The sequence below is a fragment of the Acartia tonsa genome, chromosome 5 (genome assembly GCF_053477335.1).
Source record: "Acartia tonsa isolate MP-2025a chromosome 5, ASM5347733v1, whole genome shotgun sequence".
In the NCBI taxonomy this organism is placed as follows: Eukaryota; Metazoa; Arthropoda; class Copepoda; order Calanoida; family Acartiidae; genus Acartia; species Acartia tonsa.
Genome location: NC_137264.1, coordinates 12839124 through 12864566, shown reverse-complemented (window position 1 = coordinate 12864566; position 25443 = coordinate 12839124). Strand labels below are relative to the sequence as shown.

Sequence of the window (25443 nt, the reverse complement as noted above, 5' to 3'; positions counted from 1 at the left end):
GTCTTGTTTTGGGGAAAGCGTGAATTTTTCGGCTGCTATAAAAGATAAAAGTCTGAAACTTCCATTATCTAGGAGCATAATTAACTATAAAACATCATTGCAGTTGGAAACATTTTTAGCAGGTTTTGAGCTATTTTTATATTTTTCACATTTTCCCCATATCTTGGTGTTTATGGTCCGATTTTCAAAATTTTTGTAGTCAATAATATCAAAATTAAATTTCCCGTCGTTTTTAGAAAACACCAATGACGGTCGGACTGCCTTCAAGCAGGTTTTTTACTTATTTCCTCATATCTTTGGTGTATATTTGGTTCGATTTTTAAAAATCTTTTCTAGATTTATATTTATTTTCATTTACAAATTTTTATGCTTCGCTACTTATGGATGTTGTCATCCTTGTTATTTTTTATTTCTAAGTTATAAAACTAGAGTAAATAAGAATGAATATGACGAATATGTCTGAAAAGTATTTCTGGAAAGTCTGGGAGTTTGATGTCAATCTTATATGTCTTCCAAGAACTGACAAAGATTTAAGGTTTAAACTTATTATATGTATAGTAACAGGATTTTTGTCTGTCTATCTGTCTGTTTATGTAGAGAAGGATCTCGATAACAGCTGAACCGATATGGTTCTCATTTACATGTTAGTTTCTTAAAGATTGAAGAAAAGTTTATTACAATTTTGACTTTTTTAAAACTAAAATTTAAAGTGCACACCCCACCCCCTGAACTAAAGTGCCCCAAGAGGCCTCTAGGGACGTAGCCGCTAGTTTTAGATACTCCAGTAACAGGATGCCTGTCAGTTTGTCAGTTAAGATATTTCAATCGGATAGTCCAAACATTCCACAAAAAGAAATTTTAGAATCAGATTTAAGATGTTATTTGTTCAATTTTAATTAAAGCTTAACTATTTTCAAATAAATTACATTTTTATTTTGTTGGACTTAAAAGATTATTAACAAAAATCCTTTCTGATATGAAATGATAACGAATTCATTTTTAAAAAATTTCTAAGAATAAAATGATGTCTGTTTATATGTGTGTACCAATGGCTTACCACTGAGCCGTTATGGTTCTCCTTTACAACATAGCTTCTTATAGGTCCTGGGAAGGTTTTTAACTGTTTTTGGGGAAGGGTAAAACCAACCTCCTAAGAGTAATACACGTAGATTAACTTGAATAATAATAAAAAATTTGATTTAGAAAGTTAATAATCCAAAATAAAGAAAAATTGGGAGAAGGAAGCAATTTTATAAAAGTAAGGTGTCCCAGCCCCTGGAAAATAGCATAAAACCACCATAGAACCAATATGTATACAATTTCTAAGAAGCACACTCTCTTCGGTTCAGCGGTTACTGAGATCCTAATTTATAGACAAACAAACAAACAAAGAGATAGATAGACATCGTGCTACTTTTTATTATAGATTTAGAAAATTAACTTTTCAGTATGGCTTCGAAACCGATTAATATCCTGGATTAGAACCGGTTCTCAGCAATACTGAAAAATCATGTATAGTATCGTATTACAGACATTTTTCCATGAATATTAAAATAAAATCTTAAAAGTGATACCAGTTTTTTTAGCCTGGGCCTTTGGTCTCTTGGGGCAAACATAACTGGTATTAATCTTTTTAATTAATTTTTCATTTTTATATCCGCGGAGAGATGTCAATAATAAGATGCGATAAATAAATATTATTTTCAGCACAGATAGAAAAATAGCGCATGTGATATTCTGTATTTTTATCAACATTCTCTCAAACATTATATATGCAATTTTACGCAGGTAATTTTTTAAAAGCGAAGCTTTTCCATAATTAGGGTAGGTCCGTCCGTCCGTCCGTTAATTTAGGAATGTTAGAATTATACTATCGATTTCAAATTTTGCATGGTGATTCCTGTAGTAGTTAGGTACAACTTAGAAAGCGTAGCAACTCTATAATTAAAACCAGAATGTCCGTACGTCCATTTTTGACATGTTGATTTTTCAATTTTTTAACACCAAATTTTTATATGATCTTATTATCCGATTGATCTGATTTTTGGTATACTGATTCCTGGGACAACAAAGTACAATATTATAAGCGAAACAGCTCTATAATCAAGTCCTAAAAATGTGTTACTGTCCGTTTGTCCTACAGTTTCAGAGCTTCGCTTTTATGGATGTTGTCATCCTTGTTTTTAGTATAGTAAAACTACTCTTTAAATAATAAGCGCCTACACCAACTAGTGAAGGGGCCCTTGAGGGTAGTTTGGGGGAAGTCGACACCCCACGTTCGTTCAATTCTAGTTTTAAAAGAAAAAGTAAAAAATATATTTCGGGAGGTTATTCAGTGGCGATTTTTCTTGGGAGGGTGTTGATTCCCTTCCACAAATTAGCTATGAACCTTCCCAGGACCTATAAAAAGCAACCCTATATCGGTTTAGTTGTTAGCGAGATCCTTCGGAACACACAAAACAGATTATTATAAAGATATTGTCCTTAATTCCAGGAAGGACCCAAAGATTTGTAACAACGTTGTCTTATTCGTTGCTCAAATACTTTGGGTACTTTTATCAAAGTGTGTTGGCTGTTTCATATTTTATTTGGTGTAGTGTATCCCCCTCATTCCAATTTAACCTTATAATAAAGTAACAGGATGTCCGTTTGTCTGTTTGTGTGTACCGAAGGATCTCGCCAACTGCTGAACCTATCGGGCTCTCCTTAACAGGGTAGCTTTTCATAGGTCCCGGGAAGGTTTATAACTAATTTGGGGGAGGGTACCACCTACCTCCCAAGAGAAATCACAAAATAAAATCGATAGATAGGTATCGTAGAGACTTGACCCAAAAAAACCAAACATTTTAAGTGCCACTAGAGGCCTCTAGAGGCGTATCCGCTAGTGTAAAAATAATGTGGTTATGCTAGACTAGGCACTTTGAGGGGAAAAGGCATATAACTTGATTCTGTTAACGTTAGAACTACAGACAAATCCAACTAAATCTGCAAAATCTTAGCTATTTTATTCATATTTTATTTTATGATCAATTTCTGAAAAACTTTCGCTTGAAAAAAATGTTTCGTAACTTCAATTTATGATTTTATATTAAATCAAGGATGACAGCATCCATAAAAGCAAAGCTCTGAAACAGTAGGACAAACGAACATTAACACTTGTAGAGTGTCAGAACTGAAATAACAGTATGTAAATGTATAAAGTTGATACAAAATGGTAAGTAAATTTGTTGAAAAACTGCTTAATTACAGGATAGTGTTCAAGGACATACTTACATTTCAGGACTTAATTATAGAGATGCTTCGCTTACAACAGTATACTTTGTAGTCCTAGGAATCTGAATTCCAAAAATCAGATCAATCGGATAGTTATAACACATACTGTTGTTAAAAAAAGTAAAAAACATGTTTAAAATGTACATATGGACAATCTGGTAACGATTATAGAATTGATACGCTTTCTAAATCCCAACAAACTACTACAGGAATCACCATGCAAAGTTTGAAATCGAAAGGACAATTCTAACATGCCTAAATTAACGAAAAGAGCTAACCGTTACGGACTAACGGACGGACCGACCATACTTATAGAAAAGCTTTGCTTTTAGTAATATTACTAATATTCAGTTAAAAAGAAACGTGAAACAGAATTTACGTCAAAGAGTAGGTGGGTTATCTGCATTTTTTTGCATGTTTTGTCAGAGAGGTAGGAGGCATTAGGCTGTTTATTATACTAGTCCCCAAAGTCTCAAAATAACGTTTTCATGTTGTCTTAACAACCTTGGGGACTTTTATTTAATTTTTATTGGTTGGTTCGTTTAGTTGAGTGCTTAAACGTTTCAACCTCTAATTGTAATCAACAGAAGGGGTAATGATTTGTTTCATAATTGAGGATGTACAAAAATTTATCCACCATTGTCTGTTCTATGCATTTTAAAACTTTGGGATGTGCCTCTAGCTTATAAACATGAGAATTGAGGTGTTAACACTCCTCTCAAAATTGAAAATTGTATTCACTACCTTTGTTTCACCCCCTCAATGTTTACACCCCTCCAGGCAAACAAGGATGACAACATCCATAAAAGCGAAGCTCTGAAACGGTATGAGAGACGAACATTTACTGAATATAAAAATATGAATATATGAGTTTTGACAATATTATACATAAATATGTTTCAAAACTTCTTAAATACAGAATACTGTTTAAGGACATACTGACATTTTTAGGACTTGATTATAGAGATGCTTCGCTTATTTTTATTGTACCTTATTGTAATAGGAATCAGTACTCCAAAAATCAGATCAATCGGATGATTTTATAACATAAAAAATTTTTATTAGAAAAGTTAAAAACAAACATGTTTAAAATGGACTTACGGACATTCTGGCAACAATTATAGAGTTGCTACGCTTTATAAATCGTACCAAACTACTACAGGAATCATCATACAAAGTTTGAAAACTTCGCTTTTAACATCCATGACTTTTTAAAAAAACAATTTTTTCTATCATAAGGGTCGGTCCGTCCGTATCGCTGATCTCTTTTCGTTAATTTAGACATGTTAGAATTGTCCCATGGATTCTAAACTTTGCATGATGATTCCTACAACAGTTAGGTACGATTTAGGAAGTCCGTAGTCCATCTATAGCATGTTGATTTTTAACTTTTTCAACAAAATTTTTATATATGATATAATTATCCTATTGATCTGAATTTTTAAATAATTATTGTCGTACTATATAAATCTACTAGAGTTGGGCTTGATATAATTATCTCGCTATTGGCTAGGTTTATTCATTGTTTTATTTACATTCTTTTGGTTATCTGAATTCTGACTATTAACCACATTCTTCCATTATCTTCTCCCTGACGATTTCTTTCTTTAAACTATTTTAGGATCTTAATATTTTTTATTTTAAATTATCGTCCTGAAAGGGTTAAAATGTTTAGTTAACTGTTAAATTTTAGTTCAATATCTGACAACATTATGCACGTATCGCTAGTATCAAATTATATTAAAACTAAGTTTTCTTTTATTTACTATATTATAAATTTAAATTTTCTGTTTTATGGATAGAAATTTAATACTTCAATATAATACAAATAGCAACATGAAATTAAAAAAATGAATTTATGCTTTATACAGTAAAATAATGGGTCTTATTGTTCTGGTTAAAGGACGCCTGCAAGAAATACCACTCTTTAACTGCTGAAAGACTGCCACAAGTTCTAGGCATTTCAAAATAGCATTTTATGTACAATGAAATTTTTTAAAGATTTCTAATGCTTATAAAAGAAAAAAACAATATTAAATTACGTTGCCTAGACACAAAATTATAACCTTATCTTTGTCAGAAACTTAGATTGCTGGTAACTGATTACATTTTTACAATAAAAACACCACATTTCATAGTCAAAATCTATGAAAAAAATTCGATTTAAATTGCATTTTTAAACGAAAATCATAGCGGAAACAAAGGGGGAAACTAATACAATCTTAGCTGTGATTGGTTGTTAAGCTGATTCAGCCTTCTGATTGGCTACAGTACACTCGGTACAATACAAGTTAAAATTAATTTTTTTTAATGATTTTGACTATAAAAATGGGTATTTTTATTGTAAAAATATAATTAGTTACTGGAAACCTAAATTTATGACAAAAATAAGCTTATAATTTTGTTTCTAGGCTACGTAGGTTAATTTCAAAGTTTTCAACATGAGCATTGCAATTCTTTCAAAATTTTCATTGTACATAAAATGTCATTTTAAAATGCCTAGAACTTTTTTGTTATAGAAGCTGAAGGCTTCAAATTTGGGGTATTTGGTCTACTTGTGGCAGTCTTTCAGCAGTTAAAGCGTGGTATTTCTTGCAGGCTTCCTTTAATGAGAGTTTATTATGGATTATTGAAGCACTATGAGTTTTAAACATTTATCGCTTGGAAAACTTGAGCTCATATATAGACATTTATTTCCTATATAGATCTGTCATGGATCTTGATGCAATAAAGCAGGCTGTTTTGTAAATGTTAAAAATTGGAAGATTTCATTAAACAAAAGTTCCCGCAAATAGAAGAATTAAATAAATAAAATGTAAGTGTAATGCAATTTGTCCAAAGAATTGTAAAATTATTTCTAAATAAGATATTGTTATATAATTAAATTTTGAGAGGTTGTACATTTAATATTTTAAAATTTTTCATTTAATTTCATCTTTAATGTTAATGACAAACAAAAATAACTTTAGTTTAAAATACAAATAAAGATGAACTATATTGTATTTTTTATGATATTCAATAGAAATAATGTTTAAGCCCAAACAAGTATGATAATATCTATTTTACCCAGCTGCAATCTATCAATTACACCATACGGGCAAGGCTGCTGTCCATGACACTATAACGTCAGGTCCAAAAACCCAGAGCTGGATCTTTAAATCATTTAAGTGGTGAGCCAGAGGTGAGCCGATGGCAAGCCACAGCCACTGCTAAAAAACATTAATCTTTAAAAGATTTTTGACTCAGTGTTGCAAGATGGCTAGCAACACTCAATAAAATATCGATCTTTAAAACTTTTTTTTGGCTCACCCCCCCAAAAAAAAAATCTCCTACCTAATAATATATAAACAGAAAAATAATATTGCTGTCATAAATCCCCAAAATAACACATCTTAATTATATTTATAGCTTTAATGTTATAATTTCCTTAAATTGTCACCAATATGTTTTGCAGGCAACATATTCATACTTGACGGTACAATTTTATAACTTTTGGCCGTGTCAGTACAATATTTCATATATAACAATATTTAATTTATTGCTTTCACAATAGTTTTGCAATGAAATATTAAAACTAATTGAAAAAAATTTTAATTCATTAAATACGGCTCACCGCGATCCAGCTCGGTGGCTATACCAAACGAGTGTAGCCCGTGATCCTTAGGCGATCCACTTGGTGAGCTGGATCGGACACATTACAATCTTTCCCGATTTTGTATTACTTTTGCGGAACATGATTCCAGTTACGTAATATTTTTCTTTCCCGAAAAAGGGAAGGGGGAAAGAAAAAAAAGGGAAGGGGGGAAGGACAAAAGAGATGGGAGAAAAGGGGGTTTTCCCCATCTCTTTTGAAGAGATTTTCTTCCCCCCTTCCCTTTTTCGGGAAAGAAAAATATGACATAACTGGAATCATGTTCCGCAAAAGTAATACAAAATCTGGAAAGATTGTAATGTGTCGCTGGATCGCCAATGCCATTTTGATTTAAAGATCGATATGAGGTGCGCCAATCTGGTCAGGATAAATAAGGAGAGCCATATCTCTCCTTTTCCGCACAAACACCTGTGGTATTAGGTTAAGTAACACCCATCAGACAACAAACTCTTTGATTGCACAACCTTTGTCTATGAAGTCCTAAGAACTGTGCATGATAATGAGTTGCGCGGGCAAAGTATTTCCCAATACTCTAATTATTTATGTAGCGCACAAACAAAAAAAAAAACCCCACTGTCTCAACCATGACACTTTGGTTGAGTGTGACTTCCGAATTAGCGGGAAGTTCTAGAGATCTTGTTTGACGTACACACAAACCCCCAATACCAGGAACCATCAAGTTTCAACAGCAGGTTTGATTATAGATTTATTGAGGCAAACTATTTCAAAGTCCTGAAATTACAAAATCAATAAATACAAAATTCCAGTTTTTATAACCACGTAATCTTATTTGCTTTTTAAAATCTTTTTTTTCTACGGTTAAGAATCTTTGGAAACTTTGGCTTTAAAGGAAAATTATTTGGTTTAATAAATCATTGTTAAATGCAAAAATAAAGCACATAAAAAATTACTAAAACATAATAATTAATCATAATAAAGTTTCATGTTTAGCTGGCTAAAGCCTTTTAAACTAAATAAAATCGCCCTATACGCCATTCAATTTAAATAAAATTAACAAATTCTACCTGAAGTTCTTATGGTTTAAAGCCCCTGGTATACTAGGGTCGTTCACGCACTATGAGACCAATGATAGGCCCAACTTTGTTCTCCGAAATCTTCACACACTCACATATCATTCAAAAGTAAGGAACGTGGACGCATCAAAATATAAACAATCCATGCCGCGTCTCTTTAGAAAAGGAAAGTTAAACAAAGACGACATTTGCGCCTAATTTGGGATAATGAATAAGGAATTAATTTCGATCTTGATAAACACAAAGCTTCCTCGAAAAGAGGTTAAGACACACCCCCAGTTTGAAAGTCAAATTAACTTCCTTAACGAGATTCAAGGTTTTTTTTTTTTTGCGCTGAGCACTAGTAACATTTCTCACTAAACTCAACTCACCATAATCACTTGAGAATAGCCACATCCCAAAAAACATGACAATTTTTGCTCCTAACTAAATGAAACCCCGTGAAATGCATACACAATATTATACTCCTCACTAGGACTCATAATACCTCACATTTTAGGATAGAAGGATGGGGATTGGTTTGTACCATACAATATTCCAGGCACATGACACTCACAAGATCACATACACAAATCCTAAAATGGATAATCCTATTAATCATGATGTTGTAATTATAACAACTTATACTAATTAATAATCATTTCATAATCAATAGGTAATAAATCATTATTAATAAATCAATAAGTACCTACGAAATCTGGTTGAAATGTAAACAAATAATGGTAAAATATAAAACGAAATAAATCTTAGACAAGAAAATTAAGATTTATAGGTACTTAAAACTAAATTTGTTAAGCATCAAAAAGAGTAGTAAGAAAAAATATTTCAAAATCCTTGGGCAGAAAGTTTTTCAAACTTAATGAATAAGAACTGTAACTATCTTAATCAACAATAAACTTTTCAATACTTAGATAATGGCAAAATAATAATAATATCTTTGTTAGAATTTTCATCGAAATTATGAAAAAATACCAATTTTTTTCTTTGTAAAAAAAAAATGAGAATTTAAATATGAATTTTCAATCATTCCTTGATCTGAATAAAAAATGTTTTACTTGATTGAAATTCATATGTAATTTTAAAAAAATCTGCTAAAAAAAATACTTGATTTTTTTTCTTAGAATAAATATCGAATCACGCAACCTCGACACATTTATTCTTTTTTGGTAAACTTTTCAGGTAAGTTTTATAATGAATTGTACTTTTGAAAAGAAATTAAACTCAATAAAATTAATTTTGAGCATATGAAATAGAATAAAAATTAATCGCATTTCGCTTGATTCTTATTTTAGGCATAAAAATAGGCATATGAAAATGTGGCTTTTTTACTAAAAAAAATCTCAATTTCCATAAAATAAGAATCAATTATTAATCATAATTTTTAATAACTGCCTGACTGATACAGCATGTTCTTCCAGGGGAGATTTATCTGTCAGCCTGAACAAGACTCTTGCAGTCTTTCTCCCATCCTCAATCCTCGTCACACGGCCCATCTGCAGACACCTCATCAGCGGATTTGTACTCGTAACCAGCACTATATCTCCGTCAGCTAGCGGCTCCGCCATCTCATCTTTCCACTTGGACATCCTTAATATCTTCGGCAAAATCTCCTGGCGGTAGGAAGTCCAAAACTGGGCAGACAAATCTTCTAACAACTTCAACCTGGAGGAAATTTGGTCCTCAGGTTTCATCGCCACATTGCACAACGGCTGGCGGTCTACATTTCCCAGCAGCTGGCCAGGGGTAATCAGCCGCCAATTCTCCACGTCATTCGCAGCTTTATCGTCAATGGTCTGCTATTCATTAACTTGCTAACCTCTGCCAACAGCACCAGGAGCTCATTAAAATTAACAGAACTATTCACCAACTTCTTGGACAGCAATCTCTTGGTTAATCCCACCATTTTCTCAGCTTGCCCAATAAAATGGTGGGCTCGGGCCGGAATCTGGGACCAAGAAAACTCTACCTGGCTGCCCAACTTCTGCTCTAAAAACCTTGCGAGCAGCAGATAATTGTGTGCCCATGTCGCTTACTATAACCTTCGGCAGACAATGAACAGCCTCCAACTTGCGCAGGGACAACAGGATACTGCTGGTATCATACTTCTCCAAGGCATCCAGCCACAGCGCCCCCAAGAACCTGCAGACCACCACAAACACCCACACCTTCTTCATTGCTGTCTGACTCCTCGTTTTTGCGGCAGCTCTCCTCGTAACCAGCGGACCCATAAGGTCAACTTGCACAGCTTCAAATGGCCTGCTCGGAACCAACTTGTCAGGTAAAACATCCTTCATGGTAGTACGACATTCCTTGGCCACATAATTACCTCCGGGACCAACGACAGGCCAGGTCAATGATACTTCATGCACCAATGGATTCAATGACGAATAATTGCCTTTAGCGTCATTTATCCACTCATCCTGTTGGCTACATGACACAATGAAAAGTTCCGCCGCCGCCATAAAATTGTACAAAGACGGCTTGTACACAGAATCTGCGGCTGCTACATGACTACCAGCGGCTGTAGTCTTGCCTTCTTGTCTGCTCTTTAGCTTCTTCAACCAGGTGTTCGACACTTGCAGGACAGCTGCCATAATACGTTTGGCCTGTCCAAATGATCTCCTGTGCTTAAACCTAAAGACATCTTCAGCGGCTTCTCCGGTAACTTTCATTGAACACAACTTAACCATCTTGGTATTCAACTCCTCTGGTGGTAAATCCTGCTTGACTTGTTCGGCAGTTTTCACCGGCCACGCACTCTCGTCCTGGCGCAACCATTCTGGGCCCAATCTGTACCTGGAACCTGGACCCAAATCTGTTACCTTGCAGGTGCTTCTGGTGCCCAAATCTGCAACATTGTGTGTCCCAGGGACCCACCTCCAGTCATCCTTGTTGGTTGCAGATTGGATTTCTCCAATGCGATGAGAATTAAATGTGTTCAACATGGCACTGTTGGAAACAATTTGTGATAAAACACACAATGAATCAGTAAAGTACATCACTCTGATAACATCAAAGGGCAGGGCATCTCTGATGGACTTTGACAACCTGGTGGATATCTGGCAACCCATCAATTCCAGGCGTGGAATTGATTCAGTCTTGACCGGCGCAACTCTTGACTTGGTGGCTAGCAGGAACGTTTCAAACCCTTGCCTAGTTGGCCACCTCAAATATGCCATACATGCATAGGCCTCTGATGACCCATCCGAAAACATCATCAAGGATGGAAGGCCAGTTGGTTCCTCCGGGACCACACAACGGTCAAACTCCAATTTAGCGACCTCAGCTCTGTCCTCCAGCGACTTAACAAGTTCATCCCATAGACTCTTTGGAATGAAATCTTGCCAGCCCAAATTCAGCAAACATGTTTTCCGCAGGACAAGTTTAATTCTCAACAGGATAGGGCTGCAAAGCCCAAGCGGGTCGAAGGTCTGGGCGGCGAACCTGTGGACCATCTTCTTTGTCAGATTCTCGTCCAAGGCGTCCTGGAGGTTGTACAAATCAGCATCCTCTTTCACCTTCTTTCCCTTGACTTTACCATCTTGGTTGACTCTCGTGGCGATGGATAACACATCAGTGGCTGGCTTCCATATCAGCCCAAGAACCTTGGTTGGCTGGCAATCATCACCAGAATAAATGACTTGTTTGAAGGAAAAACTACCTTTGCTGATAATTCTGTCGGCTTCTTTCATCATCTCCTTGGCTTCTGGCACAGATCCTGCTCCCGAAATAACATCATCTATGAAGCTGTGCTTCTCAAGCTTGACTGCAACTGGAGTCTGAGGTAACTTGAAATTTTCCTCGGGGTAGGTAGGTATTTCTGGCTCCTTCCATAATTCAGGTTTTGCAACAATATCACTACCATTTATTCGTCCTTCTCCATACATCTCCTTGACCTCTGCTTCACTCTTTCCGCCGAACAGGCGGGACGTCAACTTCAGGGCTGTAACTGCCAGATTCCCAGCGGCCAACTCATCAAAATTCACCACTTTAGTCAGGTAAATTTCAAGTGGACCGTCTGGCGTCGGGGAAAATAAGACTCTCTTCATCTGGCTGTCGAACTCTGTGGCCGTGATGGAGTTATAAAACTTGGAAATGTCCGCGGTTAAACCAACCTTATAACCGCGGAAAAGCAACAAATGATAAAAAATCTTCTGCATTGGCGGCGGACCTCCCAGCATTATGTGATTAAATCTGGTACCCTTGAACGTCAGAGAACTGTTTGCACACAATCTCATAGGTGTGGAACTTGAATCCTCCTTGAAAGCAACCACTATTGATGAACAAGACTTGGGCCCTTCATACTTCAATTCTTCAGGCGTCGCTTTTTGAAAAATGCCTCTGGAGATGGCGTCATTGAATACCTGCACATACATATCATAGGTACCTTCCTTGACCATCCTGGCACGATCCTTTTCAGCAATTTTGCGGGCTAAACTCTCATTGTAGGGCAAAGTGTGAGGATCTTCAATGTAAGCATATTGACCTGTCCACTTGTTGGATTGCAAGTCTAGTGTTAAACCTGCCTCAATTATTCTCTGCCTCTCACGCTGGTCCCAGGTAGTGCCGTCGGCCATAGCCTTGCACTCTTGACAGGCAGTACATCCTGGACAAAGTGCCTGCGGCTGTACGCCAAACGATTCAGACGTCAAAAAGTCTGGCAAGGTGCCTCCACTAACACTGACAGCTTTATATGCCGATTTTTGGTCACCAGCTCCACCGTCAGCACTTGTACAGATAAAACCACTACCAAAAATGGTTCGCCACAACATAGACTGGCCCACTTTATGGTAGGTTGATGGAAACACGTCAGGATGTGTATTTCCAATGATGATATCTAAGCCTCCACTAATATATGTAAATCTTTCTGGCGGCATCTTAAATATTTCGGCGGCGGTTTCGGGGTGGACCGAGCGCATCTCGTTGGCCCCGCCGAGGGTAGGCATGACAGCTGCCTCAAACTCCCTCAAATTACCGTCCCTATCCTTCAGATAAAACACAACATTGCGGCAGGAAGTCTCACTGCTGTCAGCCACAGAAATAGTTGTATATCTGCCGGTAGATTTCAGCTTCAACTTGTTGGATAACTTCTCAGACACAAGTGGCAAATTTGCACCGGAGTCAAACATGAACTAACTGAAGTAAGAAGGTACAGGGGCTGGGTGCAGAACTTGACTTGTAGACTGTATTCACACCAGCACTAGCCTCATGGATCAACCGGCTATGATATCTGTCGCAATTATTGGTGCCACAAACACCAAGCTTATCCGATTTATTACACTTGTCAGCAGCATGGCCATCACACAGGCAGAGTTCACACAACTTCTTCTGCTGGACAACTTTTTTTCGGTCAACCACATCCATCTTCTTAAACGTGAGGCAACGGAAAATCGGATGTTTCTCCTTGCAGCTTTCAACAGGACATGTACTGTTCCACTTGGAAGTCTTGTCCTTTCCAGCCTTTCCATTTTTATTGTCGCTGCGGCCAGATACTTGCGCGGCGGCAGCTCTGTCATGATTTCTCTTGCCGGCGCTAGTGTCATAGGACATATCACCGGCCAACATTGCTCCCCTTGTCCTCTCCAGCAGTTCCACAATCTTCTTGATGTCTGGTTGGTTCATGCTACCTAGCTCCATCATAATTTTCTCTCTCAGGGCATCTGGACATTTGTCTTTGAAAATATGAATAAGAGTTAGGTGGTGGTAATCCTTAGCTTCAGAACCAACGATGGCTTCTACTTCCTGCATGGTGCTTTTGAAGGTAGCAATTGCACTAACCACGTCCACAGGTTTATCCACAGGTTTCATCTTGTTCAGCTTAGTTAAAATCTTCATGAACCGGCGGGTGTTTGATAAAAACATCTGATCCAAAAACAACCATTGTTCATTATGATCTCTAATTGCTGACACTTGCTTGCGTAGCTCCGGGTTGGTTATCACCTTCTCCATACACAACATCAGACTTAACCTCTGGTCAGAAAATCCGTAACCAGTGCATAGATCTTTAAAGACCTGTTTAAAGTTGGAGTAATCCGTGTCAGTACCGTCAAAGGACGGCAACAAACTGTTGTCCCAGCGCCCATACTGCGGGTTGGAACTCCGAATATCCACGGCAGACATACTTCTGGAGAGTATGGCAGGTGTCCCACTCTCATCCAAGTTAGATGAACGACGTTCCATCTCTCTAAGCCTTCGGTACATATCACGTACTTCTTGGCGCAACTCCATGGAAATTTTAAGCACTCCCATGTCCATCCTCACCTTCTCAATGACGTCGAGGTTCCTGGCGACAGTGCTCGACCTCACGTCGTCTGAATCATTGTCAAGCCAGTGCAGAATTTTCGTACACAGCACCAACGACGCATAAACTTTATCTGCAACAGTTTTCTGTTCACTAGCTTCATCCAAATCACGCTTGAACTCGCGCAACTCACTAGTCTCCACGGCAGGTTTTAGACTTTTTATTAGGTCAGATTGGTCCTTGACCTCACTAAAAATGTCACGAATTGATTTTAAATTCACATTTTCACATGAACTAAAACTTTGGCAGGCTTTTAGATTGTCATAAAACACTTTTAACTGTTCATCAAACACTTCTAGCCTTTCACTGCCAATAGCGATAGCTCGCTCAATTTTCTGCTTTTTGGTTAGTGGCATATTGATTCACTAGGTACTTATTTCACAGAAAAAAAATTGTCACAGTTTTTTGCATCAATAATCACTGGATGCTATTGATCTCTTGAAGAATGCTAACGCCTATTCTTCAGATACTTTGAAATTGTCTCAACCATGACACTTTGGTTGAGTGTGACTTCGGAATTAGCGGGAAGTTCTAGAGATCTTGTTTGACGTACACACAAACCCCCAATACCAGGAACCATCAAGTTTCAACAGCAGGTTTGATTATAGATTTATTGAGGCAAACTATTTCAAAGTCCTGAAATTACAAAATCAATTAATACAAAATTCCAGTTTTTATAACCACGTAATCTTATTTGCTTTTTAAAATCTTTTTTTTCTACGGTTAAGAATCTTTGGAAACTTTGGCTTTAAAGGAAAATTATTTGGTTTAATAAATCATTGTTAAATGCAAAAATAAAGCACATAAAAAATTACTAAAACATAATAATTAATCATAATAAAGTTTCATGTTTAGCTGGCTAAAGCCTTTTAAACTAAATAAAATCGCCCTATACGCCATTCAATTTAAATAAAATTAACAAATTCTACCTGAAGTTCTTATGGTTTAAAGCCCCTGGTATACTAGGGTCGTTCACGCACTATGAGACCAATGATAGGCCCAACTTTGTTCTCCGAAATCTTCTTACACTCACATATCATTCAAAAGTAAGGAACGTGGACGCATCAAAATATAAACAATCCATGCCGCGTCTCTTTAGAAAAGGAAAGTTAAACAAAGACGACATTTGCGCCTAATTTGGGATAATGAATAAGGAATTAATTTCGATCTTGATAAACACAAAGCTTCCTCGAAAAGAGGTTAAGACACCCACTTTAAGAATAAGTAGAGAGCGTTTCATTGCTCTATCTAGCACTTTAAGGGAAAATGAATAGTTAGATTTTCCGATGCTTGGTATGATAGATTACTTCATAGACGTACAGATTACCCGTTTGTAGAAAAGCTGTACTTATGTAAAATGTTTTGATTTTTTTACATTAAAATAAAGGAATTTTTTTGTATTACAAAATATAAAATTTTTTTAGGAAGAAACCTTAATTTTTATAGATGTGTATAGCAAAATTTTTTGAAACAAATATTTAAAACAAAATTAAAATATTATTTTATTGAAAAGGGGAGGGAAAAACAATAATGATTTTCAATAACTACTAGAGCATTAAAAGGTATTAGTGATATTATATTACCTTCATGTATCTCCAAGAGCTTTACTGAAATACCGACGGACAAAGTTAGTTATGTATTAGGGTGGGTCGATTTTGGAATTTTACATTAGTAGACATTGGCAAGGGTTACTGGGCCAATATAAAACCCTGTGAAACTTGAAAGAGGTTTTTTAATCCATAAACAACGGGCCCCCTTATAAAACCAAAAATTGAAATTCCTTCAAACACAGGCATATTGCATATCAAAATGACCACATTGAAATGCTGATTACAGATCTGAAAACCGTTTTGAAAAATATTGATTCAGTCTAAAATGATTTTCAAATAACCTACCAAAATGGTCAATTTTGACTAAATCAGCTGTTTTTAGGTACGTAATGAGATCTTATTCAAACTAGGAGCAATATTTTTCAAAACGGTTTTCACATTCGTAATCAGCATTTCAAGGCGGTCATTTTGATATGCAACATGCCTGTGTTGGTTTTATTGGGGGGTGGGCACTTTTTATACCCCCCGCGCGCCAGAAGCCATAAAAGCCAAGTCACTTTTGAAACTTGAATGGGGCTTATCATAGATATATGTGACTTCCGCAACTTATGATAACAGTAAAATCTAAAAAAAGGGGGAAATGGACCCACCCTATTATGTATTTGGTTTCTCCTTGATGAGTACCTAATGAATTATTTTTTTTAAAGAAGGCGTCTTAACTTTTTTGCTTTTTATTTAGAATAGCTAGCCAGTGCTTTTAGTACGTAGTAGATGTAAAATTTTCCATAGAATTCAGATATGCAATCGTTTTTTTTGTAGACCTCTTATTTTTGAAATAATTTAAGTTTTTAAAAAAAATAATTAAGTCGGTTTTAGGGTACTAAAACGCAACAAAATAAAAGAAGAAAATTGCCAGTAGAACAGAAATAGTAAGATCTTTAATTTGACACCTTACTTTTTAAGTTCTATTTAAATTCAATTGATACGCTGGGGTTGTATTAGATAATACTATAAAATGCACATTCTTTATTTAGTAATACATATTACTCCATAGAACACTAAGTAATACTCAATACAGTATTGGAATCTTCCTTATATCATAATAAGGTTTTTTTGCTAGAACGTATGGGATGATGCTATACAGTAATGAAATGAATATACATATAGTATTATCTGATGCTAAAATTTATTTTTATTTTTAACAGTGTAATCTTAATATCCCTGTTTTTTTAGGAGTATATCTGAGATTCCTAGGACGAATCAGTCTATTCTGGTTCATCTCAAAGTAACGAGATATTTTACTACATACGTTGTTGGTATTATTACTGTAAGTTTGTTTTCTAAGTAGCATAGCTACTCTATAACTCACTTTGTACATCGGTATGTACGTCCGTCCGTAACACTATTGGAAAATACCGAAGTCCACGAGATATTTCACTACATACGTTGTTAGTATTATTACTGTAAGTTTGGTTTTTAGTAGCAAAGCTTCTCTATATCTTACTTCATCGTTATGTCTGTGAGTACGTCCGTCCGTTACACTAATGGGGAATATTTAAGCTCACTTAGAGGCTACGAGATATTTTACTACATACGTTGTTGGTATTATAACTGTGAGTTATTTTAGTAGCGAAGCTACTCTCTAACTCACTTCATCGGTATGTCTGTCTGTCAAAAGTCCGTCACGTTTGTAAGTTATATCAGTGAATTGGATAGTAAAATGAATGATAAAATACAAAACGTCACAAATTCTAAATTTTTAATATGAAAATAAATTTTAATATTTTCAAGTGGTACTTTATACTTATATAAGACTTTATTTAATTATCAAATTTTAAATTTTAAAAATGTTATATATCTCTAATATAGATATATTACATCCAGTAATAGCCAGGAATCTTAAGGGATAAGACAATGGACGATATTTGATAATTTATAAAATTCCAGTTTTGTAGATAAAATCAATGGTTGAACAGTTTGGACCAATCAATCAAGATTTGATAAAGTACCCAAAGTTTTTAATCCAGCAAAATAGAAAATCAGGGATGAAGGATACATTGGACTTTTAATTATACTGGTACTCAACGTTTTATTAACATGGTCTCTTATTCGCTGGTTTATTAACTTTGGGTACTTATATTTAATAAGCTATATAAGTTGGAAAGAATTTTAATGTATATAAAAGATTTGAAATCTGCATAAAATTTTAAGTATTTTTTATAAAGTTAGTTTTTTGTATAATTCTTTATCTAAAAGCGCAAATACAATTTAAGTTAATTATTTTTGACATCTGTGATTGGTGGGTTGAAAAAAATCTGCGCTCTAATTGGAGAAGCTTAAGTTTCGTACATCATTCAACCAATTAGAGCTCAGGTAGTTTCCAATCTACCTATCCTATTGGTCAAAATTAATTAAATTAAATTGTATTTGCGCTTTTAAATAAAGAATTATATAAAAAAAACAATTTTATAAAAAATCCTTAAAATTTGATGAAGATTTTAAATCTATTGTATACATTAAAATTCTTTCCAACTTATATAGCTTAATATTTATAATCTTGATTAGTTTTAACAAAAAAGCATAGTTTATACTTTTTCATCAATAGTTTTAGTCTACAAAATAAGTAATATTATTTATCATCCATTGTCTTATCCCTTAAGATCCCTAATAATAACAAATGAAGATTGAAATAAAAAATAAATAATTTCAGACTGGTTTAATCTGTTTAAGAATCATTGTTGGACCTTTGCCCATTTTAGTGGCATTTTTTTTCAGGTAAATTATATTCAATTGTATCTAATTATTACAGGAATCATTATGCCAAGTTTGAAATCGACAATTCAACAAGCCTGCATAATAATCCACTATATAATTAACTTAGTCTATAGTCTTTTTTTTCAACATGTCTGTTTTTAAAAATATTTTGACTTTAATTTTTGTTTAATGCATCATTATACAATGATCTCGATTTAAAAAAAATGTTACCTAGATCGATAAGGCACAGTGTAACAAACGAAGCATTTTTAAAATTGAAAAAGTCTTTCTTTATTATAGTCTACAGAGGATGTAAGGCTTTTTAAAAGCGAAGCTTTTCTATAATTAGGTTCGGTCCGTCCGTCCGTACGTCCGTCCGAGATAGTTAGGTTTTATTCGTTAATTTAGGCATGTTAGAATTGTCCTATCGCGTTCAAACTTTGCATGGTGATTCCTGTAGTAGTTAGGTACGATTTAGAAAGCGTAGCAACTCTATAATCTTTACCAGAATGTCCGTACGTCCATTTTAAACATGTTGCTTTTTTATTTTTTTAACAACAATTTTTTATGTGATAAAATCATCCGATTGATCTGATTTTTTGATTACTGATTCCTATTACAATAAGGTACAATATTATGAGCGAAGCATCTCTATAATAAAGTATTAAAAATGTCAGTATGTTCATTAAACAGAACTGTATTTAAGAAGTTTTGCAACAAATTTACGTATAATTTAATTTTTCATATTTTGTATATTCAGTTCTGACACTCAACAAAAGTTAATGTTCGTCTGTCATATCGTTTCAGAGCTTCGCTTTTATGGATGTTGTCATCCTTGTTATCATGATTTCCAGTATGGCTTCTAAACCGATTACGATCTAGTGGATTAGACCGGTTCTCAGCCATAGTGAAGAATCATCATAGCATCGTATAATTGACAATTTTCCTCAAATATTAAAATAAATCAAACCAGTTTTGTTATTCCGGGTCTTCTGCTTCTTTGGAGCTAACAAGACTGGTTTTAAGTATGTACTTTTTTTTATTTTTTTATCTGCGGAAAGCTGTCTATAATACGATATTCTAGATATGTGATACAGTTTCTGGGATATTTTACAATTTCTATGACGATGAGCTTTTCCGTGTGTAGAACTGGCACTTTTTCTGGGGTAAGTTTTTTTTTAGGTCGGTTTCCTTCAAAATGCCTCGAGCCCCCCTCCCTCACATATTATTCTTATGTAAAAGTAACTGGTTGTCTGTCTGTACCAAAGGATCTGGCTAACCGATATGGTTCTCCTTTACAAGTTAGCTAATCATAGGACCTGGGAAGGTTCATATAACTTTTTTTGTATGGAGGTTACTGTGGTATTCGGCAACCCTGGGCCATGCTGCATGGCAACCCTGACCCCGACTCGTAGGAGGTCCAAGAGACCTCCCCTGAGTAAAGGGGGTACACCTGACCCCTCCCCCATGCTTTAAAAGTAATTATAGTTTTGACAACCCCATTATGGTTAATCTGATTTGCTTGGTTCCCCACCCCTTTCCAGGGATGGGGGATAAATGTTGTCCATTCTGTTTATTGTATGTATATCTATATTTAACCTTTGATTTAGTATTAATTATTCCAATCTGTGTATTGATTATTTGTTGTATTATAAATCAGTAACCTTTAGACTCTGAATAAAGTAACACCTAATTAAATTCTGTTTGTTATTTGGTGATACATAGAGAAGCTGGGCTTCTCTATAATTATACTTGTCCACGTCTGTTCACACTGCCGTAATCCTGAACTTGGGAAGCGGCTGATAAACCGCGGCCGCTACCACATTACCACCACCCTAAGAAGAATAAATCACCCCTAGAATAAAATGACCCACCCAAAAAATATTTTCTCTTCTTTTCAAAACTAAAATAAATTATAAATCAGTACGAGGGGGGAGGTTGCTTCTTGTTGTTTACTTAAGTAAATAATTTAATTTAATTTATAATAAAGAAAATAACTGAATTTATCTGAACATTTTCAAATAAAAAAAAGAATAAGCTTTAATTTTAGATAACAAATCCCCTCTTGGAGTTACCCCCGGCAACTTTATGGAAGAAAATTTGTCTTATTTGTGGAGTTCTGGTTTCCTTCCTTATAGCAGTGGCGTCCTTGGTTGATCAAATTACAGGTTCAAATATAGATAGATAGATAAATATGGCAGTGTCGTCCTTAGATAGATAGATAGATGGATAGATAGATAGATAAATATGGCAGTGTCGTCCTTAGATAAATATATAGATAGATACCCGCGGGAACTTTATGGAAGAAAATTTGTCTTATTTGTACAGGTTCAAATACAGATAGATAAATAAATATGGCAGTGTCGACCTTGGTAGATCAAATTACAGGTTCAAATATAGATAGATAGATAAATATGGCAGTGTCGACCTTGGTAGATCAAATTACAGGTTCAAATATAGATAGATAGATAAATATGGCAGTGTCGACCTTGGTAGATCAAATTACAGGTTCAAATATAGATAGATAGAAAAATATGGCAGTGTCGACCTTGGTAGATCAACTTACAGGTTCAAATATAGATAGATAGAAAATATTGCAGTGTCGACCTTGGTAGATCAAATTACAGGTTCAAATATAGATAAATAGATAAATATGGCAGTGTCGACCTTGGTAGATCAAATTACAGGTTCAAATATAGATAGATAGAAAAATATGGCAGTGTCGACCTTGGTAGATCAACTTACAGGTTCAAATATAGATAGATAGAAAAATATTGCAGTGTCGACCTTGGTAGATCAAATTACAGGTTCAAATATAGATAGATAGATAAATATGGCAGTGTCGACCTTGGTAGATCAAATTACAGGTTCAAATATAGATAGATAGATAAATATGGCAGTGTCGACCTTGGTAGATCAAATTACAGGTTCAAATATAGATAGATAGATAAATATGGCAGTGTCGACCTTGGTAGATCAAATTACAGGTTCATATCTAGATAGTTAGTTAGATAGTTAGATAGATATATAGATAAATAGATAGATAGATAAATCGATAGATAGATAAATCGATAGATAGATAGATAGATAGATTTATGATAGTTAAATAAGAGTTAAATAATGATGTCTGTACAAACTGACAAATAAATGAGTTTCATGTTAGCAGCCTAAAATTTTCCCCTGTCATAATGTCCAAGTATATTCTATATCCATATTCTTGATAGGTAACCCGCTAACCCCTGCGGACAGCTACCTAACCTGGTGCCAGCAGTACTCCATCATGCCTAACATAACCATCATAGTAAACTGGTTAGTCATAGCAGTTCTCATCATCATGGTCGGCTCGGTTCAGTGCTATATACAATACAAGGAAAAAGATAATTTATAATAAGACTAGCGGATACGCCCTTAGAGGCTTCTAGGCTACTTGAGGTGATAATGGCTTGAATTCGACCGCTCACCAATACTTTTTAGTTTCAAAAGAAAATGTATAAAAAGTATAGGGGGGGGGGGGGAGGGCCCGAGGGGGTGTTTGTAGCAGTGCAATTTTTAATCAAATGTCTGTAACATAACATGAGGATGAAATCAGGGAGTAAGGGAGGGGACAATGGATCGAATATTAATTTTTAAGAGTCTTAGACTTTGGTTACTTGCTTAAAGGGAATGTGCAAGAAGTCAGCAGGTTCTGCCTGACTTTGGGTACTATCGCATCAATGCCCCGCTAACTAGCAGACAGAAAAATTGGTTATTAGATGGCTGGTTTAAACAAATATTTTTCCCAAGAAAATGTCATTCTCACATACACGACCCCTTAAATAGTGGATGTAAATATTCTCTGTTCTGCACCACAAGCCTCGCACGACTGAAGTTCCCATGTCTATACAGTCATATTTATATGAAAATCTGAGAAAATATTTTTAGAAGATTTTTGAATATTTTTTTTGAAGATTTTAGAATTTTTATTAATTACTAAAAGAAAGCATAATTACCCCGGGGAAAAAATGACTACTTCGGAGAAATAAATGAAAATTAAAAACCAAAATTAAACCACATTTTAGCATAAGTTTTTGTTTAAATGGGAATGATATTCCTATCCAGTTTTTTGTTTAGGAATGAATATTTTTTGCCCTCCTGAATAAATATTCATTCCTAAACAAAAAAATTGGATAGGAATACCCCATTTTATGTATAGAAACTCTACTGTGATTTTTATGTATTAAACAATCTAAGAACCTCTTGAATTTAGGTGGCATTTAAAAATATATGAGAAGGGTTGACGAAGTTCTGAACACGATTTTTCTAGTGATTAAATACAGAATAATACTACATTGTACTGGTATTTAAATTTTCATGTAAATGATTTTTTTCTTAAAACAAATTTTGTTCTAAATTAAATTTTGAGAGAAGATTCAATTTCATCTCTGAACATATTTTTAATGAAGCTAAACAAAATGCTTTATTTACATGCAGTTTGACTAAATTGTAGCGTTTGATTTATAATTCTTTGAGGGGATGTTGAACTGTTAAAAAAAAACATTTTCTATTTTTTTGATCCAAAACCTTTGGGTACTTTCATTGAAATTTGATTAGTTGATTTTATAATAATTTTCTCCAGACTTTTCAATTAATAATTTAATCTGCAGAAGGAATTACTTTGTTTATCATCAATAGGTACATACATCAATTTATAGTCCATTGTCTCATCCTTTAATCCCTGAATATAACTCATTCATACCAAAGGGGGGAGGAACACTCCCGACAGGTGTCTAGACCTTCTGAAAAGGCTCTTCCACCCTCTGATAAACCACCCTAAAACATTAATAATTCAATTTATTGACCATTGTCTTATCCCTTTAGATCCCTGGAAGAAAGACACACAACCAGCTACTTTATATAAATTATCTTTGTTACTTAGGTCTCAATGAGAAAGTTCACATGTATAACCCTCAAATACGTTTTCCCCGCATTTATACTTTTTGGGTACTTTTCTGTCAACTTTCTACAGATCATCAGAAAATCCAGTGTTTTAGACACCATACCTGCGGGACTGTACCAACTAATCATCCTGCCGTTTCTCATAAATTTCGGAATTGTTATCAAAGAACGAGAAACTACGTTTCCAATTGTTACAGAGTTTTTGAAAAATTTTATTGGTCATAATAATGATGATCGGATTTATCCTGTAACTGCGTAGTTTTTTTTAGTAGCGAAGCTACTCTTAAAATCAATTTATGTATGTCAGTTTGTTGAGCTTTTACGTGTTTTAACGTATAGTCAATACTAGCCATTTCAACCCTAGCATTTAGGGGCTCTGTATTCAAAGAGGTAGGGAGAGGCAGAAAATATCTTGAAATCTCCCTCATGCAAAATAGATATATTTGAGAAGGTTTATTACAACGGAGAAACATTTCGGTTCAGCGGTTAGAGAGATCCTTTGGTACACACAGACACAGACCCTGTTACTTTTTTGGTGTTTATTCCTTTTTCTTCTATTATGACTAACTTCCCTTTTTCCTCAAATTACCCCCTTCTTTACCCCTTTACAGTTCTAATCCCCTTTTTTTATGGAACTATAGCTCCTCTTTCCCCCAACTTTCCCCTTTTTTGTTCGTCCTTTATTGTTTTTTTTTTGGTATAGCTGTGCTACTTATAAACTTAATTACCCTTGTTATCATTGTAATTCATAAAATACTATTTTTTTTATATAATTATACTGAAATGACATAATTAAATGATTTACTATTAACATTAATTATATATTTATTTTTAATAAAATTTCTATAAATAGCATGAATTAATATTTTCTAGAAAATAATTTTTTTCAGATGTTAAATGTAGCTGAAAACGAATCTATTTTTTAATAGCGAAGCTTTTTTATATTTAGGATCGGCCCTTTTTTCGTTTATTTATGCATGTTAGAATTGTTCTATCATGTTCAAACTTTATGTGATGATTCCTGTAACATTTAGGTACGATTGAGAAAGTAATTTTTTATATGGTTAACCTATCCGCCTGATTTTTGGAAATAAGATTCCTAGGACACCAATGTAGGTACAATATTTTAAGCAAAGACAATGGCCGATAAATTTTACATACCCAATTATGATACACAAAATTTCTGCATATACAAATGGTGGACTCTCAACTTTATAAACCAACCAATCAAAATTCAATAAAAGTCCCAAAAGGTTTAAAGCAAATCACTACATTATAAAATTTTATGAACTAGTGTAATGAACAGCCCAATCTCCTCCCTCGCTGGTACAATTATAACTACAGTGTGTTTTTTTTATGAGAACTTTTTTGGAAGCAATTTTGCCCCACTTATAGTTATCAGAATTTAATGATTAATGGCTTATTTTCTTCGTTTTTTAAGGCAATTAATAGAACACTAAAAAAATATTTCAGTTTTCATTTAAAAAGTACAGTAAAATCTAAAATTCAAAACTTAGGTGTCAACATCTAAAAATGGTTTTAGCGCATTTTTCTTATGCCTAAATCTTCTAAGAAACAAATTAGATTTTCTGTGGTCGACTTTGGGGGGCCAGTACTCCCTCCCTGGTTGAGATATGACCTTTAAACTTTGACATGTTCTAGTACATGTCCCTAATAATATCTGTATACATTTTTAGCTCTATATCTAAACTTTGAAGTGTTTTGCAGCCATTCTTGCAAAAGGTTGAATATTTGAGCATAAGAAAAATGCGCTGAAACCATTTTTAGATGTTGACACCTAAGTTTTGAATTTTAGATTTTACTGTTTTTTTTTAATAAAAACTGAAATATTTTGTTGTTGTTCTATTAATTGCCTTAAAAAACGAAGAAAATAAGCCATTAATCATTAAATTCTGATAACTATAAGTGGGGTAAAATTGCTTT

The 25443-nt window shown here is 34.5% G+C and overlaps 1 protein-coding gene across 1 annotated transcript; it reads left to right on the top strand.

Annotated features, from left to right (window-relative positions):
• Positions 1-1707: 1707 nt before the first annotated feature.
• On the top strand, positions 1708-21952 carry LOC145319936 (uncharacterized). Its single transcript, XM_080162338.1, has 6 exons — positions 1708-1788; positions 17044-17137; positions 18521-18585; positions 19649-19730; positions 20615-20732; positions 21789-21952. Exons 4-6 carry the CDS (start codon positions 19686-19688, stop codon positions 21950-21952), a joined length of 327 nt encoding a protein of 108 aa, XP_080018464.1. The 5' UTR covers positions 1708-1788; positions 17044-17137; positions 18521-18585; positions 19649-19685.
• The last annotated feature ends 3491 nt before the right edge of the window (positions 21953-25443 follow it).

Excerpts from the sequence above, each read along its gene's own strand:
- LOC145319936 (XM_080162338.1), top strand. The coding sequence starts at position 19,686 with ATGACGATGAGCTTTTCCGTGTGTAGAACTGGCACTTTTTCTGGG. Across the intron at positions 19,731-20,614 it reads GAACTGGCACTTTTTCTGGG|ATAACAAATCCCCTCTTGGA; the intron begins GTAAGTTTTTTT and ends CTTTAATTTTAG. Across the intron at positions 20,733-21,788 it reads CTTGGTTGATCAAATTACAG|GTAACCCGCTAACCCCTGCG; the intron begins GTTCAAATATAG and ends TATTCTTGATAG.